This window comes from Sebastes fasciatus, chromosome 7, assembly GCF_043250625.1.
Source record: "Sebastes fasciatus isolate fSebFas1 chromosome 7, fSebFas1.pri, whole genome shotgun sequence".
In the NCBI taxonomy this organism is placed as follows: Eukaryota; Metazoa; Chordata; class Actinopteri; order Perciformes; family Sebastidae; genus Sebastes; species Sebastes fasciatus.
In genome coordinates, this window is record NC_133801.1 from 9,740,695 (window position 1) to 9,763,579 (window position 22,885).

Consider the following 22,885-nt stretch of genomic DNA (forward strand, 5'->3'; position numbering starts at 1 on the left):
CTAAAGTTGCTTGAAGGTCCTGAGTCATGAAATCTATTAAAACTTCATTGCAGGAGTCTGTGTTTACTGGAACTTCTGCCAGATGCTCAACAGCTGAGTGAAACTGTAACTTAGGGTGTAATATTACACTATCAGATGAAAAGGGTGGGGTTGACTGCAGTATATAGATAGAAACCACCCATGTGGTGACCAAAGGGAGTGTCCTTCCTGTCACCCTTCCTCCTCACTCTAGATTTCACAGGTCTCGCTGTCAGAGTAAAAGTTCCCACGGTGACTCAAATGGTTTCAAGAAACCTCATGGGATACTTCAAAAAATTTATTTTTTAATATCCTATTTGCATATTAAGACTTTGATTCATTAATATCTTTAAAGTTAATTAAACTCAAACAACATCCAACCAACACAGGACTTTCAACCAGGAGACCAGTGTTTTGATTTGTAAGTTACATTAGTGACATTTGTGACATGTTTTCTATGCTTATGTTATGTTGTTCCCATACGTATTTTACTTAGTTTACGTATTTATTTTAAGGCCAACCATGACGTTTTTCCTAATTCTAACTAGGTGGTTTTGTTGCCTAAACCTAAGTGAGTGGTTTTGTTGCCCCCTGCTAGTACTGCACTACTGCACTTTCATACAGGCGTGTAATATTCACACCTCGGCAAGGCAAAACGTGACACTGCTGACACGCTATCCTCTGGTAGCGCACAAGTACACAAGTCTAAACAAGGAGGTATATACTGTGTGTACGTTAGTGGTGCAAATTCCATAACAAATTTGCAATTCATCAAATCAACAAAAACAGCTGGCATGCACTATGCAGTGAACCTGGTATTTTGGGACAATTTCTCACTTTGCATGGCTGTTAATCACGGGACACAAACAGCAGTCTCCTGGATGAAAGCCTTGTGTTTGTTCGACCCATTCACCTTCCCTCCCGCCTGCCCGGTGTGTCACCACACTCCTGGCGCACTTTCCCTGAGCCACGGATAGGTTTACATTGTAGTTAATGGAAAGCCCGGTGCGTCTCATACCAGCGCTAAAGGTTGCCTTGTGCGGCGATATCACGTGCGGACTGCCGTGACAAAAGCATCGGTATTTGACGCCCTGAGGAGGCTGGTAATCCAGCCTTGAATCCAGTATGACACTCTCACATACAAGTATGGCCTCAAATCACCAAAGAGCTCCACACCCCTCTGACAAAGGAAGTATTTACTCAGTTACATACTTATTTTCTAGGCTTTTGTATTGGATTATATTGTTGTCGTGTTATTTTTACACTCTGTGTCAATTGGAGTTCAAAGGCAAATCACTGGCATGATACCAGAGAATAAAAGAAACTAATAATGTACCAAGGAAGTTTCATTTTCATTTGAAACCTGAACTCTTGATTCTTCTTTGAATAAAACCTTGATTTGATTTCACTTCAAAAAAGTCCTCATTGAGTCCAAGAAACCAAATCCAGCACTTCTGAAGCCTGTTGAGAATAATTATGGTCAAAAGCTTTCACAATTAAATATTATCCATGTGCTCTGACTCTCTCTTTCTTTGCGGCTGATGAGTGGATGACTGAGTGTGCTCTATATCTCTAGCATGGTGAGATTGCACTGATGATTAAAAGGAATAAAGCGCTCCACTGGCATAATGTGTTGTGTGTCTGTGGGTCTGTGTGAGTCAGCCTGGCACTGCATTAGTAATTATCATAATTAGATATTTAAAGAATATAATACAATGGAGTAGACAATAGGTTTCAGAGCATTCAAGAAACTGCACTACAATAAAACTTACAAAAACCTCTCATGTACAGTATGTACCTGACAGTGACAGCTCTGAATGCAGACCTCACCCTCCCTCTAGTGGTTTAGACATGTCCTGTGAACAACAATATCAGTCACACTGGTTAGGTAGTGTAAAAAAATTAAAGTAAGAAGGAAAAAAAAGAATCATTTTTGATGTAAAATGAATGTTGTAGAGCAACAACATCTTGTAATTTAAGCTCACCTTTCACACTTTGTTTTTTGCTCAGCTAGCAAGCAAGACACTAGCATAATAGCATACACTAACATTATTCTTATCTTGTGCTGCTGAGCTGAATTCAATTGGTGAATTAATGCTGCTATGCACCACAGTGTTTGTGTAAGAACAATGGTATCTAAAGTGGAGAAGGCTAATGATGCTTTTTGCCACAGAAATGACTCGTTTTCAGCCAAAAAAGGCGCTTAGACTCAAACAGCAGTCAGACACCGTTAGCTGGCTCGCTGGTGAACATAGTGGAGCATTTAACGACTAAAGAGCCTGATATTTTTATTAAGAGCAGGTGGAGAGACTTACATTCATCAGGTGTCCAGAAACACAACTTTAAATGAATGCTATGTCGCTCTGTAGGCTATCTGCTGGATGTGTAAAATAACTGTTTGCTGACATGTTAGCCATTATCCTCCGAGAGGATCCAGGTGTTACACCGAAATCTGTGACCACGGAGAAAATTTGTCCCCACGCACTGTACCTATCTTCTGCTTTTCTTTTTTAGAGTTTTGTGAATATATCTTTCAAATACAAAGATTTAAAGGGACTGTTTGTAAGAATCAGAATTGCTTGTTAACAGCGACACCTGTGGCCGTTAAGTCAACGAAAGTCATCGTCGGTCTCTAGCTTGTGCTCGCTCGACATAGACATGAACGAGCATCGCTCAAAACAGTGAGGTGACACACGTCAGCTAAAACCACAATATCACTCTATATTTCACCTGCTTGGCAGTAATGTTAGCTGACCAGACGGAGGTCTCTCCATGAATCACTGCTGATCCTAGTGTCGGCTTTTCCTGCTTCAGCCTCCCGACCGCGGCCGAAGAGACACCAGAGTTTTGGTCGGAGATGATAACGTTTCTCGCTGCGGAGCCCCGTCACTTCACAAGACACGGAAAACCTCTGTTGGTCTGGAGGAGCTGCAGCATTTATTTCTGCACAAACGTCCACTTGGAGTACATTGACTAGATATTCTCAAAGCTACTAACTCTCCTGCAGTGTGAAGGGTGCGCGCATGAATGTTAGAGTGGAGCGATGTGGGTCTCTTAGGGTTAAAAAGTGATATGTCAATGTTGGTGTGTTTGGTTTAAAGCTTGTTGTACTGCCCCCATGTGGCCAAAAATAATCTATCAATATTGGTTTAAAGGAAAAATATATGCAAATTTCCAGATTTTCTTTTGTGTTTTCTTCAGTAAGTATCCGAGATAAGAGAAATAAAGCACTTTAGAAAGCTGACTAAATGCATCACGGCTTTCATTTGACTCTGCCATGTTGCCTCTATATCACTCAAACAGAAAACCCCCCTGGGACACTCCAAGATTACATAATAACACTAATGATTGCTTTATTGATCGTCGATTATAAATGTCTCAACCTCATTTGTGTAAAATCTTTTTTCCTCACTGGACATCATCAACCATCGACCCTGAAAGACCGTCACTACGATGATAACACAGTTTAGTTGGTGTGTGAAGCACATACTCTATAAACAGAATATCTTTCACTGAATAAAGATAAAGCTTAAATAAAGCATGTTGCTATAGAGATACAGTAGAAACAGCAGGTCTTTGGTTCTTGCTTTGATGAGTTCCCATTCAAATCTGAGCATTATGTTCTCTTTGTTTAATATTATATGACCTCATGATGCATGTATACGATCATTTATTTACTGAACCTGGCTGCTAATGCCCATATGTATTGTATACATGTTGTAATATAGGCAGTTTTTCCGACTGATGCTGCCATTCTTTTGAGCAATAATACTGCAGCAGGTTCAGTTTTCAACTTTTAAGAACATTATCAATTGAGAATATATGTTGCTTTCAGACTCTGGTCCTCATGTCTCCTCACTGTTTCTGAGTAAAACACATCGACATCGTCCTAAAATGTGAAAATTGCATTCACACCACCACCACATTTTCTGTTACCACTGAAATGCTGGTAAGGGGGTTGGGTGACATCACCCTACAGCCAGTTGGATGATGTCACCAGGTCACAACAGCATGTTTGACATTTGGCTCTCTCGCACTTACGCAGGTGTGCGTGCGTGTGTGTGTGTGTAGGTGGGAGAGAGAGGTGAGAAAGAGAAAGGCCAAATTGTGCTGAAGCAAAATTAAACTGCAGCTAAACATAGAACGTCTCAGGCGCGCTGACGTGCTTTTTGTATTCACAGTTCTCCAATACGAGGCCTTGTTTCTGCATCGTCTGCAGCACTTTCTGTGCTTTTCCAATACCCATAGTCATACGTCAAATACCAACTAACATTAACTACAATGTAAACCCATCCGCGTCAATATAAACACTCAGGGAAAGTGCGGCAGGAGTGTTGTGATGTAGCTTTAACAGCGAAAAGAGACAGGTGGATGGGTCCAACAAACACTAGGCTTTCATCCAGGAAACCGCTGTCCGTGTCCCGTGCATCACGTTACAATCAGATGTTCGTTCATGCCAGAACCTATGGCGGAAAATTCACCCAAAACCATATACCGGCCATTGGATAGTCACTGCATATGTGCAGTAGGTTTGTATAAACAGATATGGGGTCGTAGCCTCAGTCGGGTATGGTTGAGAAGTTATAGTTTCATAAGTAAGAGAGCCTAATTGTACATTTCCTTTACTATAATTTATGATTTACTGTTTAAATGTAATTTTTTTTTATGCTTTGAGAACAACAATTTGTGTTTTTTGGCACAAATTCGGTCTCTCAAAACCTTGGCACATTAAACCAAAACCATCTGCTATCTGAGAAAATATGTTTTCTGACTCTGTAAAGACGAATCTTCTGCAAAAAAACATTGTGTTTTAGGGTTTTGCAGTTTACTCATGTTTTTATACAAACAGCATACAAGAGTGCTAAGTGTATTCTAGTAGAAAATACATAATGATGCTGATGCAGTGAGTGTGAAATTAATTTTATTGTGCTCTATCTCAACTTTCTCTCTCTCTCTCTCTCTCTCCCATCAATCAGTTTTGTTTATGTTGTTTCAGTCCCTCATCTCATTCTCAATAACTTCCTCCCTGTCATCCATTGGCAGTGAGACGCCACGAGAGACGTGACGTTTCCATCTTTATTACTTTTGTTCCTTCCTCGCTGCCTCTTCCATCTCTCTCCTCACCATGTAATAATGTGTTTAGTCATTAGATGATTCCCAGGGGGTGATATACGCCCAGACGGACGTGAGAGACCTTTCACTCTCCATCCCTCTCTTTTGTGTCTCTAATAGGTTACTTAGTCATATGAGGTTTTCCAGGAGGGACTGAGCTGATGCTCTGCTTTAATGGCTCCCGTCTCAACCACATCCATCACCATCTATTACAACGCACACACGGATACTCACATACACAGAGCACTGAAACCTACATATTGAGCGGCAGATGATTTTTGAATGCATCTTGGTTTCTTTTAATATGCTTACCTGCGTACTGACTGGTAAAGCACCTGATTCAACTGTTATCGGGCCATTAAATAGGCATTGTCAGTCGCTATAAGCACCATAGATGTGGGTCAATAGGGGCCTATACGCTGTAAAAGTGAAAGTGAAACTTAAAAGCAACACGTAAAACTGAATGAAGCGTTACATTTTTAACACAAACAAAAAGGCTTCTTCAGGTTTAAGCAATAAAAACAGGTTTAGGCAACAAAACTATAACTTCTTTAGGTTTAGGCAACAAAAAGAACAGTTAAGTTTGGGGAAAAACATTGTGTTTTGGGTTAAAATACAAACACATCCATCATCCCCAACATCCTTTCTTTTCTTCTTTGTACCTTCTTTCGGTGATCGACCATGTGAATAGATGATAAAACCTACTAATGGGTGTAGTAGGCCCCTACTGACCCAAATCTATGGTGCTTATAGCGACTGATAACGCCTATTTAATAGCCTGATAACAGCACAGCCGTTTTCTGATAAGGGAAATAATTCAAGCTGCAAACTCTTGACTTCATAGTCAGGCTCTTGCATGAAGTTTGATTTCAGCTAGTAAATGAGTTAAGCATGATCACAACAGATGCATTTCATTCCAATAAATTAAGATCATTATTTCATTATAATTAGATAACGAGGAACTAAACATGGAAATTAGCTAGTGGCTAAATCTGGTACAAAGCATTTTTTCTCTCTTTTGTGAATAAAGTATTTTTGTACATGGTCTCTGATATAAATAAATTGAATAAAAAACGAATTAACGGTTGTTGTGTGTGTTCCTTTAACTTTTCACCCATTCAGCAAAGCTCTGTCAGCGGTCACAACATGTTAATTTATCATATCATAAGTTATGCAGCCGTTGTAAGCACTATGATTCCTCTAATTAAACCGAAATTATTGTAAAAAATGCAATGTTATATGACGATTATGAGATAATTTAATTGTGAATACATGAAAACACATGATATCTTGAGCTACAGTAATCACATAATTAAGTTAGTTGATGTTGGGATAATAACTTTGTATACTTGTTTGAAAATATTACATGAACTGAAAATATCATCCATCAGCTGACCATATAGCAAAAATGATTAATCCGATACACGCAAATAAAAATGCACAGAAATAAAAAAAAAAAAAAGCACATGTGACCGAGTGGACGCTGCAGCGCCTGTTCTATGGGACCAATGAATGCGGAAGACCGCCGGATGACCCGGGTTCTTTTCCACTTTTGGCATCATGCGCCACTGAACAACTTTCATAGGAATGAACGCTGTATCCAGTTCTCTTTATACATCCATGGTCTCCCCTTATATGACTAACACAAATGTGATAAAGGCGCTGTACTAACCGTAAATCAACAGATAGTAAAACAATTATCAACTTATACTTTTAGGTAATTCCCCTAACAGTGACTATGTGAGCTGTTAAGCTTCCTTGAGTACATTAATGTCACTGTGCAGAACAATACATGGCCTACTTTCTTTTCTTCTATACATTTTCTTTTGCATTCCTCTAGTTTGATCCTAGCTTTCAATATTTTCTATCCTTGTTATATATTCCCCTTTTCTCATCTTTCACTCTTCAATAAACCCTCTTCTTGTTTGCAATCTATTTTTACTTTCCTACTTTTCTCCCCCTATAGTTATTGTCCCTGCTGGTGGATTTTAGTCAAAGTGACAGCGAGCCCACCCACCCATACACCCACTCTTCCAGATCACACACACACACACACACACACACACACACACACACACACACACACACACACACACACACACACACGAATGAATGTACACATCTATACACACAACCACAGACGACCACAGATAGATACGTAGCTGCATGCGCTCATGCACACAGACTCGGCTCATGTGCACATTCATGCACACAAATTAACAAGATGACATTTGCACGCATACACACACACACACACACACACACACGCTGCACCTCCTCCGCCCACGGCCTCCACGGTGCCTTCAGCCCTCTTCTCCCCCGTTGTTCACTCTTCCAGACGACATTGATCAGAGAAAAACATCCATTTAATTCACGTATACTTCCCCTTCGCTGCAGCTCTGGCAGACTATAAAGAGCAGACCCGAGACCCCCGAGAACACAATGAGAAACACCCACAGGGGCGACTGCGAACGCCAAGCCCACACAAAAACAATTTAATCAGGTGCGCTCATGAGAACATGGCAATTTCCTCACACCGTTTCATTTTCCACTTAATGGGAACACACAAATACAAACACAATCTGCGGGAAGTTTAAAGCAAATCCCCTCTGCAGCTGCTGTCACTCGTGTATCACTGTTTCAATGTTGGCATTGATCTCATCACCAAAGCAGGTGAGGGAATAATTAATGGAGGAAGAGACTGATCTGGTTTGCAAACAATTAGAGAGCCACAGAATAAAGAAAAGCAATTGCAGAGACCTACAAGAGGTGAGACTTAAAGTGGAAGTGAAACCGTCAACCAAGTTAAGCTGGAAATGGATTTCCACTCTCATGAACAATTATATAGCAATAGAAAAGAGAAGCTTTGTGTGACAAGAGCGCCGCCATGTTGCAGTACTGTAGCCTCGGATGTCACCAGGTTGGTTGGCTCGGCTGAGTTACACAGATACAACGGTGGAGACCCTGATGTTAAAACCAATCACTCAGTTATACCAAAGAGTATGGAAGCAAAGAGACGAAACTGCTTTTTTGACAACAGCCGCTAGATGGCGCTGCCGCCATTTTGGACTGAAAACGCCAATGAGTCCATAGCCATGACTGTATAAAGAGACGTCTGTAAGTAATTCAACTTCCCAGTACGAACACTTAAATAGCCCTCATTTCAATCATTATGTCCTAAAAGTTGTAAAATTCCCTAATAGCTGAATCCTGAGTTATTTTCCATAATGAACGTGCATCAGACCCACGGGACTGCACCGCCCTGCACGCTCATATGACATATCCGGTTCTGCTGCCTGTTAGCTGTATGCGGCTGTAATAATGGATATATTGGCTGTAATTCATCACTTTTATTACCTTATAATACACCCATGGGCTGCAAGCCTGTACCGTGGTGGATGTATTAACATCTCTGTTCCCAAACAACCTGCTATCGGCCAGTAGCTAGTAGTGCTAGTAGCATGATATTAATAGAATTTAATGTAATTGTAGGCTATTTACTAACATGCAGGGCAGAACCTCTTATACATCCATGATCTGTGGTCTATTGGACATCGATTTTGGAGATCCTTGACTTGAAAAACTTTGAGATTGCTCTCAAAATCTGTGTGCTGGATTTTTATAACTTCCATTTATGTCCATCGCTCACTTTATGCTCTTCTGGGAAGCGGCCGGACAAAAAAGTTAAATAAATAAATAAGTAAGTAAGTGAATAGTAATAACAGTATGCAGATTTATAATATGTTTATTGTTCAACACAGGCCAATTCGGTATGAACATTAAAATGATGACAATAGAATAGAAATAATCTTGTTTTACTTTTGTACGGCACTTTGTAGGCGGATGTTTTACTGGTGTCCGGTAGTCTCTTTCAGTCCAAAATGGTGGAGGCGTAGCTCTGCTGCTGGGTGCTGACGTTGCAATGGAACGAACAATTGACTTTCACTACTTATCAATATACATTCTTTGGATGTACTCCCAAGCCGACAGACACCACAGTGCGACGAAAGGGGCTCCACTACCCGGAGCTGCCACTGACAGCAATCCACTGAGTCGGTCCGCGTGCGTGTCGGCTTCGGAGTATAACCGAGTTAAATAGTTTAAAAACTAAACTAACTAAAACAGTTTTATATCTATGTAGAGTACTGGAACATGGCGGCGCTCTGAATGATGAAACAAAGCTTCTTTTTTCTTTTAATGCTGACATGTTTGTTATGTAATAGTTTATTAGAGTGGAAATCCATTTAGTAAACCAGCTTGGTTGACCATTTCACTTCCACTTTAATGACCACAGGAGCATCAGTGACAGGAAGGCGTGGAGGTGTAAGAGGGGAAAAAGGAGGAGAGAGGGAAGACGGGAAGTGAGAAGTGTTGGCAGATCGAGGGTGGTTTAATGAAAGATGGTTAATGACGAGCAGAGGGAGGAGGAGAGGTGTGAGGAGATGACAGGAGGAAGTGTGCGTGTAGTCTTCTTTGAGTGCTATTTGACTTTTAGCAGCTCTCAAGTGGACTTCTCAAGTCATAATAGGGAGCAAAGAGATGAGTCAGAGAGTGTGGGCACAATGAAAAAAATCACTCAAATAAAGTAAAAAGTATTGGGGGAACAGAACAGGGTAATAAAAGAAGACATCCCTGTCTCTGCTGGCCTCTTTTTCTGCTGTCTTTGCAGAAGTGTTGGTAGCATGAATCACGTGCAAATGCATATTTGTGTGCATGCTCGTACACATTTAAATGAAGTGGGACGAATCCTGAATTCACTCCTCCACCTGTGAGGTTCAGATTAGCCACCATCTATTTTCAGTTTGTACGCGGAGCTGCCGGCAGGACCAGCCGTCCGCTCGAGAACTGCATGGCTGTGATTTGTGGAGCCTCTCAGTCTGGGACTGCTGTGTCAAGAGTCTCTTTCTGCCTTTTTGCCTGATATTTGACCTATTTATTCATATCTGGCGCTGCAGCTGCTTTCTACTGTCTAATCTGTATCATCCTATTTCAGTTTATTTTTTATCTTCTATTGAAATCCTATTTATGTGTGTCTTTTTATATTGCTTTATGTTTCTTTTATATCTTTTCTTAATGCCTTTTATGTCCAAAGCACTTTGAGAGGCCTTGCTGTTGGAAGGGGCCGTACAAATAAACTGGCCTTGCCTTGATATGAGCATGATTTAAAAGCTCCGAAGCCTGAATAAATACTCCAAAGTCGGCAATCACAGAGCATTCATACTTGGAGGGTTCCAGTTGAAAGCATAACTCCACACTAAGCACATCTCCCCACAGATGACAGATGACACAAATATATGGACAACTTCTCTTTGTGGTAAAGTAGGCTAAAACGCTTACAGATTGTGCACTGCTCTATGAGCGCTGTCAGCTTACAGTATGTGCAAAGAATTAAGCAAAGTGTTCACACAAATCAATTTGTTACACAGTTCTAAACGAAATGCGGTGGGATACTAAAAACAGGAATTTTCTTTCTTGCGTGTCATACAACATTGATAGTGCTTAGGGGTAAAGCAACTTGTGTCAGAGAAACGAGCCTCTAACTTGTTGAACAGCGGTCACTAAATGGCAATTATGGGATAATGCTAAAACGTAGCGTAACAGTGGTAGAAAAGCAGCCCGGTCGCACTAAATGGCGTATGAATGACACGGTAATTCTCAAGTCATTTTGCATGCTATAAGAACGCCGCTCTTGTTTGTCATTTTCCCGCCATGTAGCCTGTGTTGACTGCAATGTAAACACATCTGTGTAAATATGCTACACTCATAGCTAGTGACGTAGAATAAAAAGGGAGAAAGACTGCATATGGCGGGCAGGAGGGGTGGTGGATGGGTCCAACAAACACAGGACTTTCAACCGGGAGACGGTGTTTGAGACCCGTGTTTGTGTCCCAAAGTGTTGTTGAGTTATTTTGAAGATACGTTAGTGACGTGTATTTTAGTGATGTTTGTGATGTGTTTTCTGTACTTATGCTACGTTGTTTCTGTACGTATTGTACTTAGTTTACGAACATATTTGAAGCCCAATCATGATGTTTTTTCCAAAACCCAAGTAAATGGTTTTGTTGCCTAAATCTAACTGGGGACATTACCATAGTTTTGATCCGTGGCATAAAAATTACACGCAAAAAGAGGCGTACAAATGACACGTGAAAAGGCTAAAATGCGCGTTTCAATGACACGCAGAATGTGCTTGTAAATGTCGTGCTATTTATACAACTTCCCGTGAGACCGGGTTGAGAAAAGTGTCAGAAAGTCAGTGAAGTGATGCAGTAATGTGCAGCTGTATCTAACTTCAGTTTATTAACATTAGCTAACATTAGCCACCATGAGCTACCGGTCACACCAGACCAAATAAGACTGTCGTGGCAAAACCCATTGAGTGTAATGAACCGAGCGACGGTGCATTTTAAAGATTCAACTTTGTATTTGTAGAAGGAAGAATGTGTTATTCTTTCAAAATTACAGTCTGATTTTAAAGTCTGTCTAGAACCATAGACTGTTTATAAGAAGTGGACGTAGTCACCGGAATGTCACCCATTGCTTTGTGGACTGCTGTTTTGAAGCCTTGAGTTCGGCATTTTGACCGTCGCCATCTTTGTTTTTAGGCCATCACTATCTTGGTTATATGCAACGAAAAAGTGACACAAGAGGCAACCAAAAAGGTTATAATTAACTTTCATGAACTCAAAACACACTGTGAAAGGGTTAAAGTTGTAAGACGAAAACATGGACTCCCAGACCGGACAACATCGTGGTGGCGACCTGTCAATCACAAAGTAGCCACGCCCTAAAGCATACCCTGCTTTATGGTCTATTTGACTCTAAATGGAACCATAATTTACTAAATGAACATCATGCTGTATTGAAGAAGACTTGAAACTAGCGATTGAGACCATAAACTCATGTTTACAATGTTTACTGAGGTAATAAATCAAGTGAGAAGTAGGGTCATCTTCTCATTGACTTCTATACAATCAGACTTCTTTTTGTTACCAGAGGAGTCGCCCCCTGCTGGCTATTAGAGAGAATGCAAGTTTACGACACATCTGCTTTGGCTTCTCAGAGTTGCCCACTGTCTAGAACGGAGCATGAAATAAAATAGAAGTACGTCACGGTCACATATTTTTCAGATGATGCCAGTAGATCTTTACCTTCCTGTGCTGTATATGAAAACCATCATCTCTTGCTAGATGTCTTGAAAGATGTTTAATGTCTTCTATCAGCACACCCGCAGTGCTTCCTCTGGAGAAACAGACTCATAAATCAAATGTCCCTCTGCACTGCATACAGTAGGGACCACGCTTCCTCTGGGGGACTTTAGCTTGCACATATTACTCACTGTACTGTATACTGCATGTGCACATGAACATGAATGAATAACCACTGGCCCACACACACATGCCAGAAAATTCATGCATGCATGCGTGAAGACATTTACCCGTTGGCTCACACACAGTTCAGACCACTCACATGTCACATATTCTTCTCATAGTAATACCGCTACTAAAAACAATACATATTACAAAATATTCTATGACCTACAATGGTATTCAATCTGTTGCTTCTTTTGAATGTCCTCCTGTGGTATGAACACAATATTTTGAGTTGAAAATATTAAGAGACACGGTTGTTATCCACCCACTCACATATGCAGAAACCTAACTTCATGCCCCCAACTCACCATCCCCCCTGCAATCAAACGCATGAACACAACATGGTGCCATAAACCGCCAGAGAATATAGCACCATAACCAGACATTGCAGCACCGTTGCAGCATTACTCAACAGACAATTTGCATGCCACCAGGCTTCCACTGGCTCTCTCACACAGCATGTACACACACACACATCTGCACATACATGCACATGCACGTTTACTCTACACACACACACAAGGAGCAATATTTTCCTCAAGTTTAAGAAAATGCAGAAAGGACAAAGAAGCCACTTCACTTGATTGTACGCAGATCACAAGTGTTATACCTGCAACTCACACAGGCTGCCTACTCCAGCTGGAGAGTTCTCACACAAATCAGCACACACACTCACGCTCACGCTCTTCCCATCATTCATTTGGCTTCCAGTTTGCTGTTGTCAGCAGCCAAACAAAACAGCAGCAGTAACATCTCTGCTGCTGCGTTCCTGCTCCAGAGGTGTGAAAGCCTTACCTCGGCTCCCCTGCAGAGCCTTTACAAGCCGGGGTGAACATCTCGCAGTCAGTGGATGGTGCAGCATTAGCAGGAGACCAGCTGCCAGAGCAGGGGAGGTTGAGAGTGTGAGAGGAGAGAGAAGGAGGGGGGGGAGAGAGAGAGAGAGAGAGAGAGAGAGAGAGAGAGAGAGAGAGAGAGAGGGAGTGCAGAGGCTATAGGGGGAGGGTACAGCGATAAAGCGCAGGGTAGGACAGGATTATGAGAAGAGAGACAGCAAGAAAATGTGTGTGTGTGTGTGTGTGTGTGTGTGTGTGTGTGTGTGTGTGTGTGTGTGTGTGTAAGAATGGGAGATGGTGTTACCATGGAGAGGGCTACGCCTAAACTCTGTTTAAGCATTTTTGGTGAGTAAAAGAGAGAAAGTCAGACTGAAAATATGGAAGATATTTTTTGGGAAAGGCAGAAAAGAGATTAAAAGATCAAAGATAGTCAGTAAAGGATATTAATAAGGAGGGAGAAGGAGGGAGGGGACTGAAAAGTTCAAAGACCATGACCCGGGGCATGACGAGCTCTTGACTCATCATTAGTACCGACAGCAAGTCGGATACATAATCCAACTTTATGAGCTGCAAACACATACCAAACCAACATTTTTAAATGTGCAGTAAGCAGTATATTTTTGGCATCATTGGGGGAAAATTCCATAATAACCTTTCAGCATATTGTAACTCAAGTGCTCTGAGAGAGAACTAGACTTCTGCACCTCCTCAGGCTTTAAAAAATCTAGCCCACACTGTGACGGGAGACTTTGACCAATCACAGGTCATTTCAGAGAAAGCGTTCCTATTGGCTGTGCTCTGGCTGGTGAGCGGTGCTTGGTATTTCCTCAACTGTTCTCAACATGCCTGCTGGGTCACAAACTTTCTTATTTAACAGCTAAACTGTACACTACAAGATGTTTCTGAAAACATTTGAGGCGAGAAATAGGCATTACAGTAACAGAATATTGATTCATATTTGATCAGCGCTGCCTAGTTTGACTGTTTGGTCAGAGTTCACGAGTGATTGACTCGTGGCTTTCATAGACGGAAGCTGACGGCAGTCTCCAGATCAGCTCTGATTGGTTGTTTTCCTCCGGTCTGTGAAATCTTGCAGATGCCGTTAGGAGCACCGGGGAACCGGAGGACATAGACGCACATGATTTTTGTCAGATTACCTTTCTCATGCCGTCAGGATATAGTGACCCTTATATAAAAATAACTTTTTAAAATCAGATTTGCTCCATTTCTACCCACTGCAGCTTTAACAATTTGAACTGGTGGAAAGCAAATGATATGATAAATATCACACGCATCACACATTAAACCCACTTTGGCAAAACCCAGATCTCAGAATTAATAACCAACCAATAAAATGCAAAAACATGGAGGGACAAGGGCATCACACACCTCCATCATCTCTTTACAAATAAATCGCTATCATCCTTTGAACAGTTAAACGACAAATTTAACATAGGCAAAGAACAATATTTACAGTATATCCAAATAAGAAACTCTATCAAAGCAAAAATGGAAATAATCAATAACCCCCTCAGACCATCCCCATTAATAAGAAATACTGCTTCCATAGCAAATACCCCAAAACGACTCTCCAAATTTTACAAAATCTTATCTGCATCAGATTCCATAATATCCTTACCAAAATAAAAATAAAAAAAATACCTCAATATCAACAACTTCTGGATACAAATCTGTCAATCTACCTTTCAAATGTCCAGAAATATCACTGATCCAATACAAGATAATACACCGCACACATCTCACAGGCCACAAAATGCACGCAATGGGATTTAGTAACTCACAGTACTGCACACATTGTGAACTTGGCACCCACGACAATTACCTTCACCCCCTCTCCATCCATCTGCCTTCTTGGCGACCTATCAGATTTAATAACACCAAGCAACACATCTTTACTTGTGGCTCTAGCTATCACCAAGAAAACTATACTCCAAAATCCAGACACCTGCTCTCTATAAAACATTGGTTGAACCTCTTCTCAGAACATATATCGTACATATTCGTTTTCGTTAGCTTAGAATCTAAAACCACAACGCTAGATGTCGCTAAATACTACACACCGCCCTTTAAACTAAATATTTGACCTCAAGAAATCATCACCATAAAACCTGCACAACACTCTGCCTTTGGATAATCTTAATAAGCTCAATTTAAAGTAGCTGAATCGACAGTATTCGTTTAGTGGATTTTATTTCGATGTAACCAAGACTATTGAATGAAGGCTGAGACACGCAGTGTGTTCCAATCCGCATACATCTGTACTTACACTTACACTATTTTGAGTGCATAAGTGCGTTCACACTGGGAAGTACGGCAAAATGCAGTGCACTCAAAGTACCCGGATGTTGTACTCAAAACGGTCAAATCGTTGAGTGTGGAACGCTTGACACTTTTCACACTCATTGTCGCCAACTTCGCTACGTAGCGGAAAGAGCGGGACCACGACCACTATTCAAACATACGTAGATAACAGAATAAAACATTTTACAAATGTACGCACTACTCAAGTGAGTACAGAGTGCACAAAGTGCACTACACTGAAGTGTACTTCTGGAAGTACGTGGATTGGAACACACTCACGGTCTTGAGCTATGGAGTATGACTGACACATTCTAGAGGTACCCCTCTTTCGTTACTTTTGGACGGACCAGGGACGGCGTGTCAATATACGCTCGTTACATGCATAGTGCCCTTTCAAAATAAACTTGGGTTTTCAAAGGAAGTTAGGTTTAGGCAACACAACCACTTAGTTAGGGTTAGGAAACGGTTGTGGTGGACGTTAACTTCACTGACTATCAACTCACGTGACTCACGGGGCTGACGATACTAACGACTCACATGATTCACGTGACTGACGATACTGACGAGTCACGTAACTAAAGACTGATGCGACAACATAAGTCAATGATACTTTTAGTTTTACTTTGGACACAAAAAACAGTCTCCTGGTTGAAGGTCTTGTGTTTGTTTGACCCTTCCAACACCTTTCCTGCCCGACCTTATGTGGACTCTCACTCTGTTAATACTACATGACTTGCTCCGACCGTCGAATAAAGCCGCAGGTGGGTTTACATTTACGTCTACACTATGTTACTTGAAAGCCCGGTTCGTCACATACTGTTGCTAAAGGGTGCCTCTGTGTTCCATTGGATTTTGGATTATTGCAGAAAATAACTGTGACAAACACACGTTCATGATACCGACATGTTTTGTTCAGCAAGGTAAACGTTAGGGGTTGGTTGGACTCAACCTAACTCAAGGTAGGTTGAGTCGGCGTGATGACGTTTAGTAGTCTCATTTAGCCACTTGTTAACAGCCGTCTTTTTTATGACACATAAAGGATTCAAAATTCACAAGTAGGATAATTACTGACGTATTTTATGTCTTAGAACAAAACTTTAAAATCTCTTGAGCTTCAGCTTGTGTTAACCACAGACCTTATTTTGGGCATCTTACTAAAAACCCATTAAAAAAACCCATTGACTTCCAGATGAGGGAACCAGATGTAGTAAAATGCTAACTCATTTCCAGGTTTTAGGACTAATTCCTGATTGTACTGCCAGAAATTCCTGAAATCTCCAACTAGGAATTACAACTTGGAGGCTTATGTGTTCTATGTTTCCGACTTTTAATTACGTAAATACTTTCTGAACGATATGACGTAAGGGCAGCATGTGATGACAGCTGAGCCCAGAGATTACTAAACCAGTTTCTGGTCTTAACTCCCTTTTGGCTTAGTAGAGCTGTATGAGTGTCACAATGAATAAAACCTGCTCTCACCTCACAGGTGCTAAAAGCTTTTATGATAAAGGTCACTGATTTTGATATTTGACACATTTCAACTCCCAGTGAAGCTGACACACACAACCAACAAAACACCATTGGGATCATAGGTGTCCATTATTCAATAAAGTAGATCCCTATTGAAGTACAAAGGCTATCAGATCAATCACACACACACACACACACACACAGTATGTGATTGATGTGCGGCTCAGAGGACACTGCGCTCCATTGATGGCCTATAAAAAAAAAAAAAAGCCACTCTAAACTATTTGTTATCGATCTGGTTTCCTGCCTGTTGGTCTAACAACACACAGCGGTCTAACAGAGAGAGAGAGACACAAGGAGGGAAGGAAAGACGGCAGGTTTAATTAAATCTTTCCCCCCTTAATGCATAGACACCCCCCCCCCCCCCACACACACACACACACACACACACGGATCCAAACACCCTCCTTTCATTTGTTGTGTTTGTTTTGAGGACGTTGTCTTCCCTTTCCTCTAATCTCCAGGCAGTTTAGTGCTACGAGATCCTTTGTCAATTCTAATTGGTCCTGCTGGGTGGGGTTGCCGTGGAAACCAGTTTAGAAAGTGTTGGTTGGAGGTCTGCCAAAGGTTCGGATAAGATTGGCTGGAATGAGCTACTGTAACTCACACTGTATCACTGACGCAAATATAGACACGCTACCACTATGAATAGTGTTTTGCTAGAAACACGCTTCATATAACAGCTCTAATGAACTGAACACGCAACATGCTGCACAGTGCAAACTTTGGCGATGACCAACATCCATATAACCCATAACTTCGTTAAAGGAAGAGTGTGCAGCATTTCGGGGGATCTATTAGTAGAAATGGAATATAGTATTCATAACTGTGTTTTCATTAGTGTATAATCACATGAAACTTAGATTTGTTGTGTTTTCGTTGACTTAGATGAGCCCTTCATATCTACATAAGGAGCGGGTCCTCTTCACGGAGTCCGCCATGTTTCTACAGTAGCCCAGAACGGACAAACCAAACACTGGCTCTATAGAGAGCCTTTCATGTTTTACGTTACATGAAGGCCACCGTAGTTCTCCGACACGCTTGTGAAACTGCGGTAACGTGAGCCACAGACTCCAAAACCGCGGTACCGCCAGCCGCCGTCTGATGTCCGTTGCTCCTAAAGTAGTGTCGTTATGGTAGGGATGGCCTCTGAGCGAGGCGCACGACGTTACCACGGTGTTGCACTCGGCGCATCACGTTACCGCAGTCTTGGGCCCTGTCTACACGTGTACAGATCATTTTAAAAACTGATATTTTCCTCTACGTTTTGGCCTCTCGTCCACACGTTAACGTAGATTTGGGTCACTAAAACGGATATTTTTGAAAACACCTTCAAAGGTGCAGGTTTTCAAAAACTCTGGTTACTTTGCATCTGTGTGGACGTATAAAACAGAGCGTTTGGGAAACGATGACGTCCTCTCCTCATTCTGGCATGCCCATGGATGCTTTGCGTAATGAGCATGCAACAGATACAATAACAAAGACAGTGGACTACCGGCTTTTTCACATTTTGTTTGCACTGCTCGGACCAATTACTACTTTACATTTGAAAAATGTTACAGAGTTATTCCTCATTTCTCGTGCGTTTTCCAACAAATGTACAGCAACACGTGTCAATCTCCGCTCCGGTCTTTTCAAAATAAACTTCCATCTTCACAAGAAACAACTTTAGACAAAAGGTTTAGACAACAAAAGCACTTGTTTGGGTTAAAATAACTCTGGAAGGGGCGTAGCTTAAATACGGAAATTACGTGAGAAATAAATCAACGTTGACTTCTGGTCTCACACGGGATACGAACACCTGTGTCCGGGGCTTAAGTCTGGTGTTTTTTGACCCACCCATCTCCCTCGACCTCCTCCTTTAGGTGGCATTTGTCGCTCTTTACACTTCCTGGTTCACAATTACGTGGATTATGTACAAACTGATTTTGTGGGATATATACAGTATATATACAAATTACAGTGCATTACTTTTTCGTAGATATAGCTACGAACGGTGTATGAGAACAGCCTGAATCACACCACTAGATGCCACTAAATCCTCCACACTGTCCCTTTAAGAGGATTTATATGATCTAAACTGGAGGGGTTGACGTTGGTTTGTGACAGTGGATATCACTGTTGCATGCTGTGTCTGCCATAGTAACAAGTCCCCCACAGGCCTAAATCTGTCTCTGTGAGCTTCAGTAACAAGCGTCATGTCGGAGTCTTTGTCACAGTGTGAGCTGATGGCACATGTCTTGTGCTCAAAGCAAACCAGAGCTTATGGGTCCTATTATATTTTTAGGAACTCAATTCAGCCCTCTCTGTAAACAAACCAGCCCTGGACCTCTTTCAACAACTGTGAATGTCATTATCTCTCCAAAAACAGCATCTTATTAAATGCCTTGGCCCGTTCCATTCTTTCATGTCTGTCCATTTCCACTTATGAACCCGAGGTGCAGTTAAAGGGGCGCTAAAGTGATTTAGTAGTGAACTTCCACAAAGTTGAGGGACAAAATCAATGCAGCAGAGGCCAAAACAAGTTTTAGTCCCGTCAAATACTTTGGATCCTACATTTCCCATAATGCCACTGATTTAGCATATGGTTTTTTTCAGTGCCTGGTAACCGCTCACATTTCAAAACCCAAACTTCCATTTTTTTAATTTTTTTTATTAAAAATATAAATTTGTAGTCTCAAAGCCCAAGCCGAGATATTACATCGCTATGACATCATCATGGTTATTTCCTCAAACATGACATTATGCTGTTCTAACTGTGTATGGGCCTGTGTCCATATAGTGTCTTTTTCTAGCAGAAATTGGCCGCAGGGCGCTGGGGAGCGCTCATCCCAACATATCACCATTGTTGTATAATTGACTAGAATCACCCCTTTGCTATTTATTTTCTATTTGGACTACTATCTATTTGTTTGACATTGTTTTTTCACCATGAGCACCGCTTGTCACCCCTTGAGTTGCGCCTATATTTATGAAACAACAACAAGGTGGCTTCGTAGTCTGAACCAAGACAGCAAACTTTTGTTCTTCTCCTTCTGTTCTTAACTTTGACAGTAAAAGCCCGAGACATATCATATTGGCAGGCGAGTATTTAGCATTTTCGTGTTGGTTATTTGTCACGCCCCCGGTGTGTAAAGGCATTTAGATGCACATTTATGATCTGATCACAAATGTAGCTCTCTAAATAAAGCATACTTTAGCTTTTTGATTTGCTACCTTTCCTTTCAATAACAGTTTGTGAGATGCTGCCAGCTGCTGATTCAACAGATACTATTTGGAGATGCACAATCTAATCCTTTAAAGGATGATTTTTACAGAATCCTGTAACAAAAGTTAGCCAGCATTGACGTGATGTGTGTGGACTTTAGATTCAGTGGCGTTGACCTTGTGTTGGCAGGAACCGACTCCAGCAGACTGAGATCAGACTGAGATCAGACTGAGCGCTGCCTCTTCCAATCTGGACAGGCTGTGACACCGCAGAGAGACGACTGCCCACTCCTCCAAAGATGAGCACTGGCTGGAGAAAAACGAAACACAGCACTGGCTCTCATATATCATTTAAAAGATAACATTTCATCTGTATGTTTAAACAGAAGAAGTTTCTGAGAACATATGTTATGATTTATAAAGTCATTGGCCGCAGTAGCAGTGTATTATTATTATTGTTTTGTGTGTGTCTATCACAAATTTGGCAAGACCATGTACCCAGTGGTGGAAGGTGATTAAATACATCCGTACTCAATACTGTACTATTTCAACCTTCTGCTACTTTATACTTCTACACCACTACCACTTTATTTGATAACTTTAGTTACTATACTTGTGTTCAGATTAGTAATACAAAGTATAATCAACAAATAAATGATTATGTAATATTATAGATTAAGATAAAACTTCATTGATCCCCAGGGGGAAATTCACCATGGAAGACGGAATGGTCTATTGTACATCTATTTTGGAGGTTATTGACATGAAAATGAGATCGCTCTCAAAATCTCTTCAATAGAATAGAAATAATTTATTTTTTACTTTTGTACGGCACTTTGTAGGCGGACGTTTTACCGGCATCCAGTAGTCGCTTTCAGTCCAAAACGGCGGCCGGGCGCTGACGATGCAATGGAACGAACAATTGGCTTTTGATTCTTTGCAATATATGTTCTTTGGCTTGGGTCCATGTTTACTTCCTGTCAGCTGATGTCATTCACATACACTGCAGCTGGAAATAAACTGGGACACATTTAGAATATTTACGTTTAAAACTGTGAAATGATCTGTTGTACTGTAGATTTGTGACATCACGGCTTGTTTAAAGACACAGTTTCTGAATACGGGCTGTGTTTATTTCTCTGTAGATTGGGCATTTCGATGTTTTCACAGTATTTATATAGCACTTAAACCTGCTTTATAATAAAAAAGACATGAAAATCTCACTTTTTTTTCAATATGGAGTCTTTAAATTATTAGCATTATTAAAGCATTACATGGTGTGTAAATACATATACTGCATGTGGTTGTGTATTAGTGTAAAACATAGTGGATCAAATGATCTTTTTAGCTTTTTCTGCCTATACCAGTAAGGTCAAGAATGGCCCGTCTGCAGGAAGCACCTAGTATGCACTCAAAGGATTGCCCTTTAAAACACATGATCATAATGTTCCCCATAACCAGATACAGCTACAGATGGTACCCATAATCTAAAGATGTTAAAGAAAGAAAGAAGAATAGTAAAAGAAAAAAAGAAATCAGACTCAGGGATGCTGTAGTACACTGACCGTGTTGTAGACTTCTCCCATGTGTCTAACTGGCCGACTGAAGCAAAGCTGCAGGCTCGTCTGCGACCTCGGTACTTCCTGCTGGTCATTCTGTTGATTGCAGACACTATAGAAGGACTTTTTAACTTGTGACACAGAAAAACTACAGGGAGAAATTGTCCAAAGGTCTTGTGGAGTTATGCTGTGCAGGAAATCATACATATACACCACTAGGTGGCGGTGAAAGACCAGGTGAAGATGAAGGAAGAAAGGAGGTTGCAACATAAAAACCTACACAGTTGACACACAGTTCACCTGCATACGATGAATATATAGTACATAGGAAGTGATTATGTGTGTTTTTTATTTAAACTTGGTTTGTACATACCATCACAAGACTCTCCAAACAATGGGCATGGTGATGTTAAACTAGTTCAAGGTGAACACTGTAAGTGAAATATTCATAACACACCCACCTGAGGATTTCCGCGCCCAATAGACTGTTGCAAAAGGGCAAAACTAGTTAGGATTAGGTCTCCTGTCGCCATCATAGCACATTATTAAACAGGCATAAACAATAACAAATTTCATAATAAGGTATTTTGGGTGCACAGAGAAATTGAATTGCTTAAATGTGCAGTGCAAACAACTTTCAAATTAGTGTTCGTGTCCCGTGTGAAACTAAAAGTAACAACTCATTTTGTCACGTTGGTCACGTGACTCGTTCGTAGGGTCAGTCCGGTGAGTCTCGTGAGTCGCTAGTCAGTGAAGTTAACTTCCACCGCGATCGTTTCCTAACCTTAACTAAGTGGTTGTGTTGCCTAAACCTAACTTCCTGTGAAAATAGAAGTATATTTTGAAAGGACACTATGCATGTCCCTGGTCGGAAGAGGGGTACCCCGTGCGTCGGTCTCTGATGCCGAGGGATTTGGTGGCATCTAGTGGT

General features: G+C 41.1%; 1 protein-coding gene across 2 annotated transcripts in view; it reads right to left on the minus strand.

Annotated features, from left to right (window-relative positions):
- The window catches only part of rap1gap2a (RAP1 GTPase activating protein 2a), a 105,632-nt gene extending 92,217 nt beyond the window's left edge, over window positions 1–13,415 (minus strand). The window contains exon 1 of one of the 2 annotated variants that reach the window (XM_074641435.1): window positions 13,299–13,415. In XM_074641435.1, the coding sequence (XP_074497536.1) occupies window positions 13,299–13,339 (41 nt within the window). In that variant the 5' untranslated portion in view covers window positions 13,340–13,415. The remainder of the gene's footprint in view (window positions 1–13,298) is intronic. The other variant, XM_074641437.1, reaches the window with a different exon arrangement.
- Between the last annotated feature and the right edge of the window lie 9,470 nt (window positions 13,416–22,885).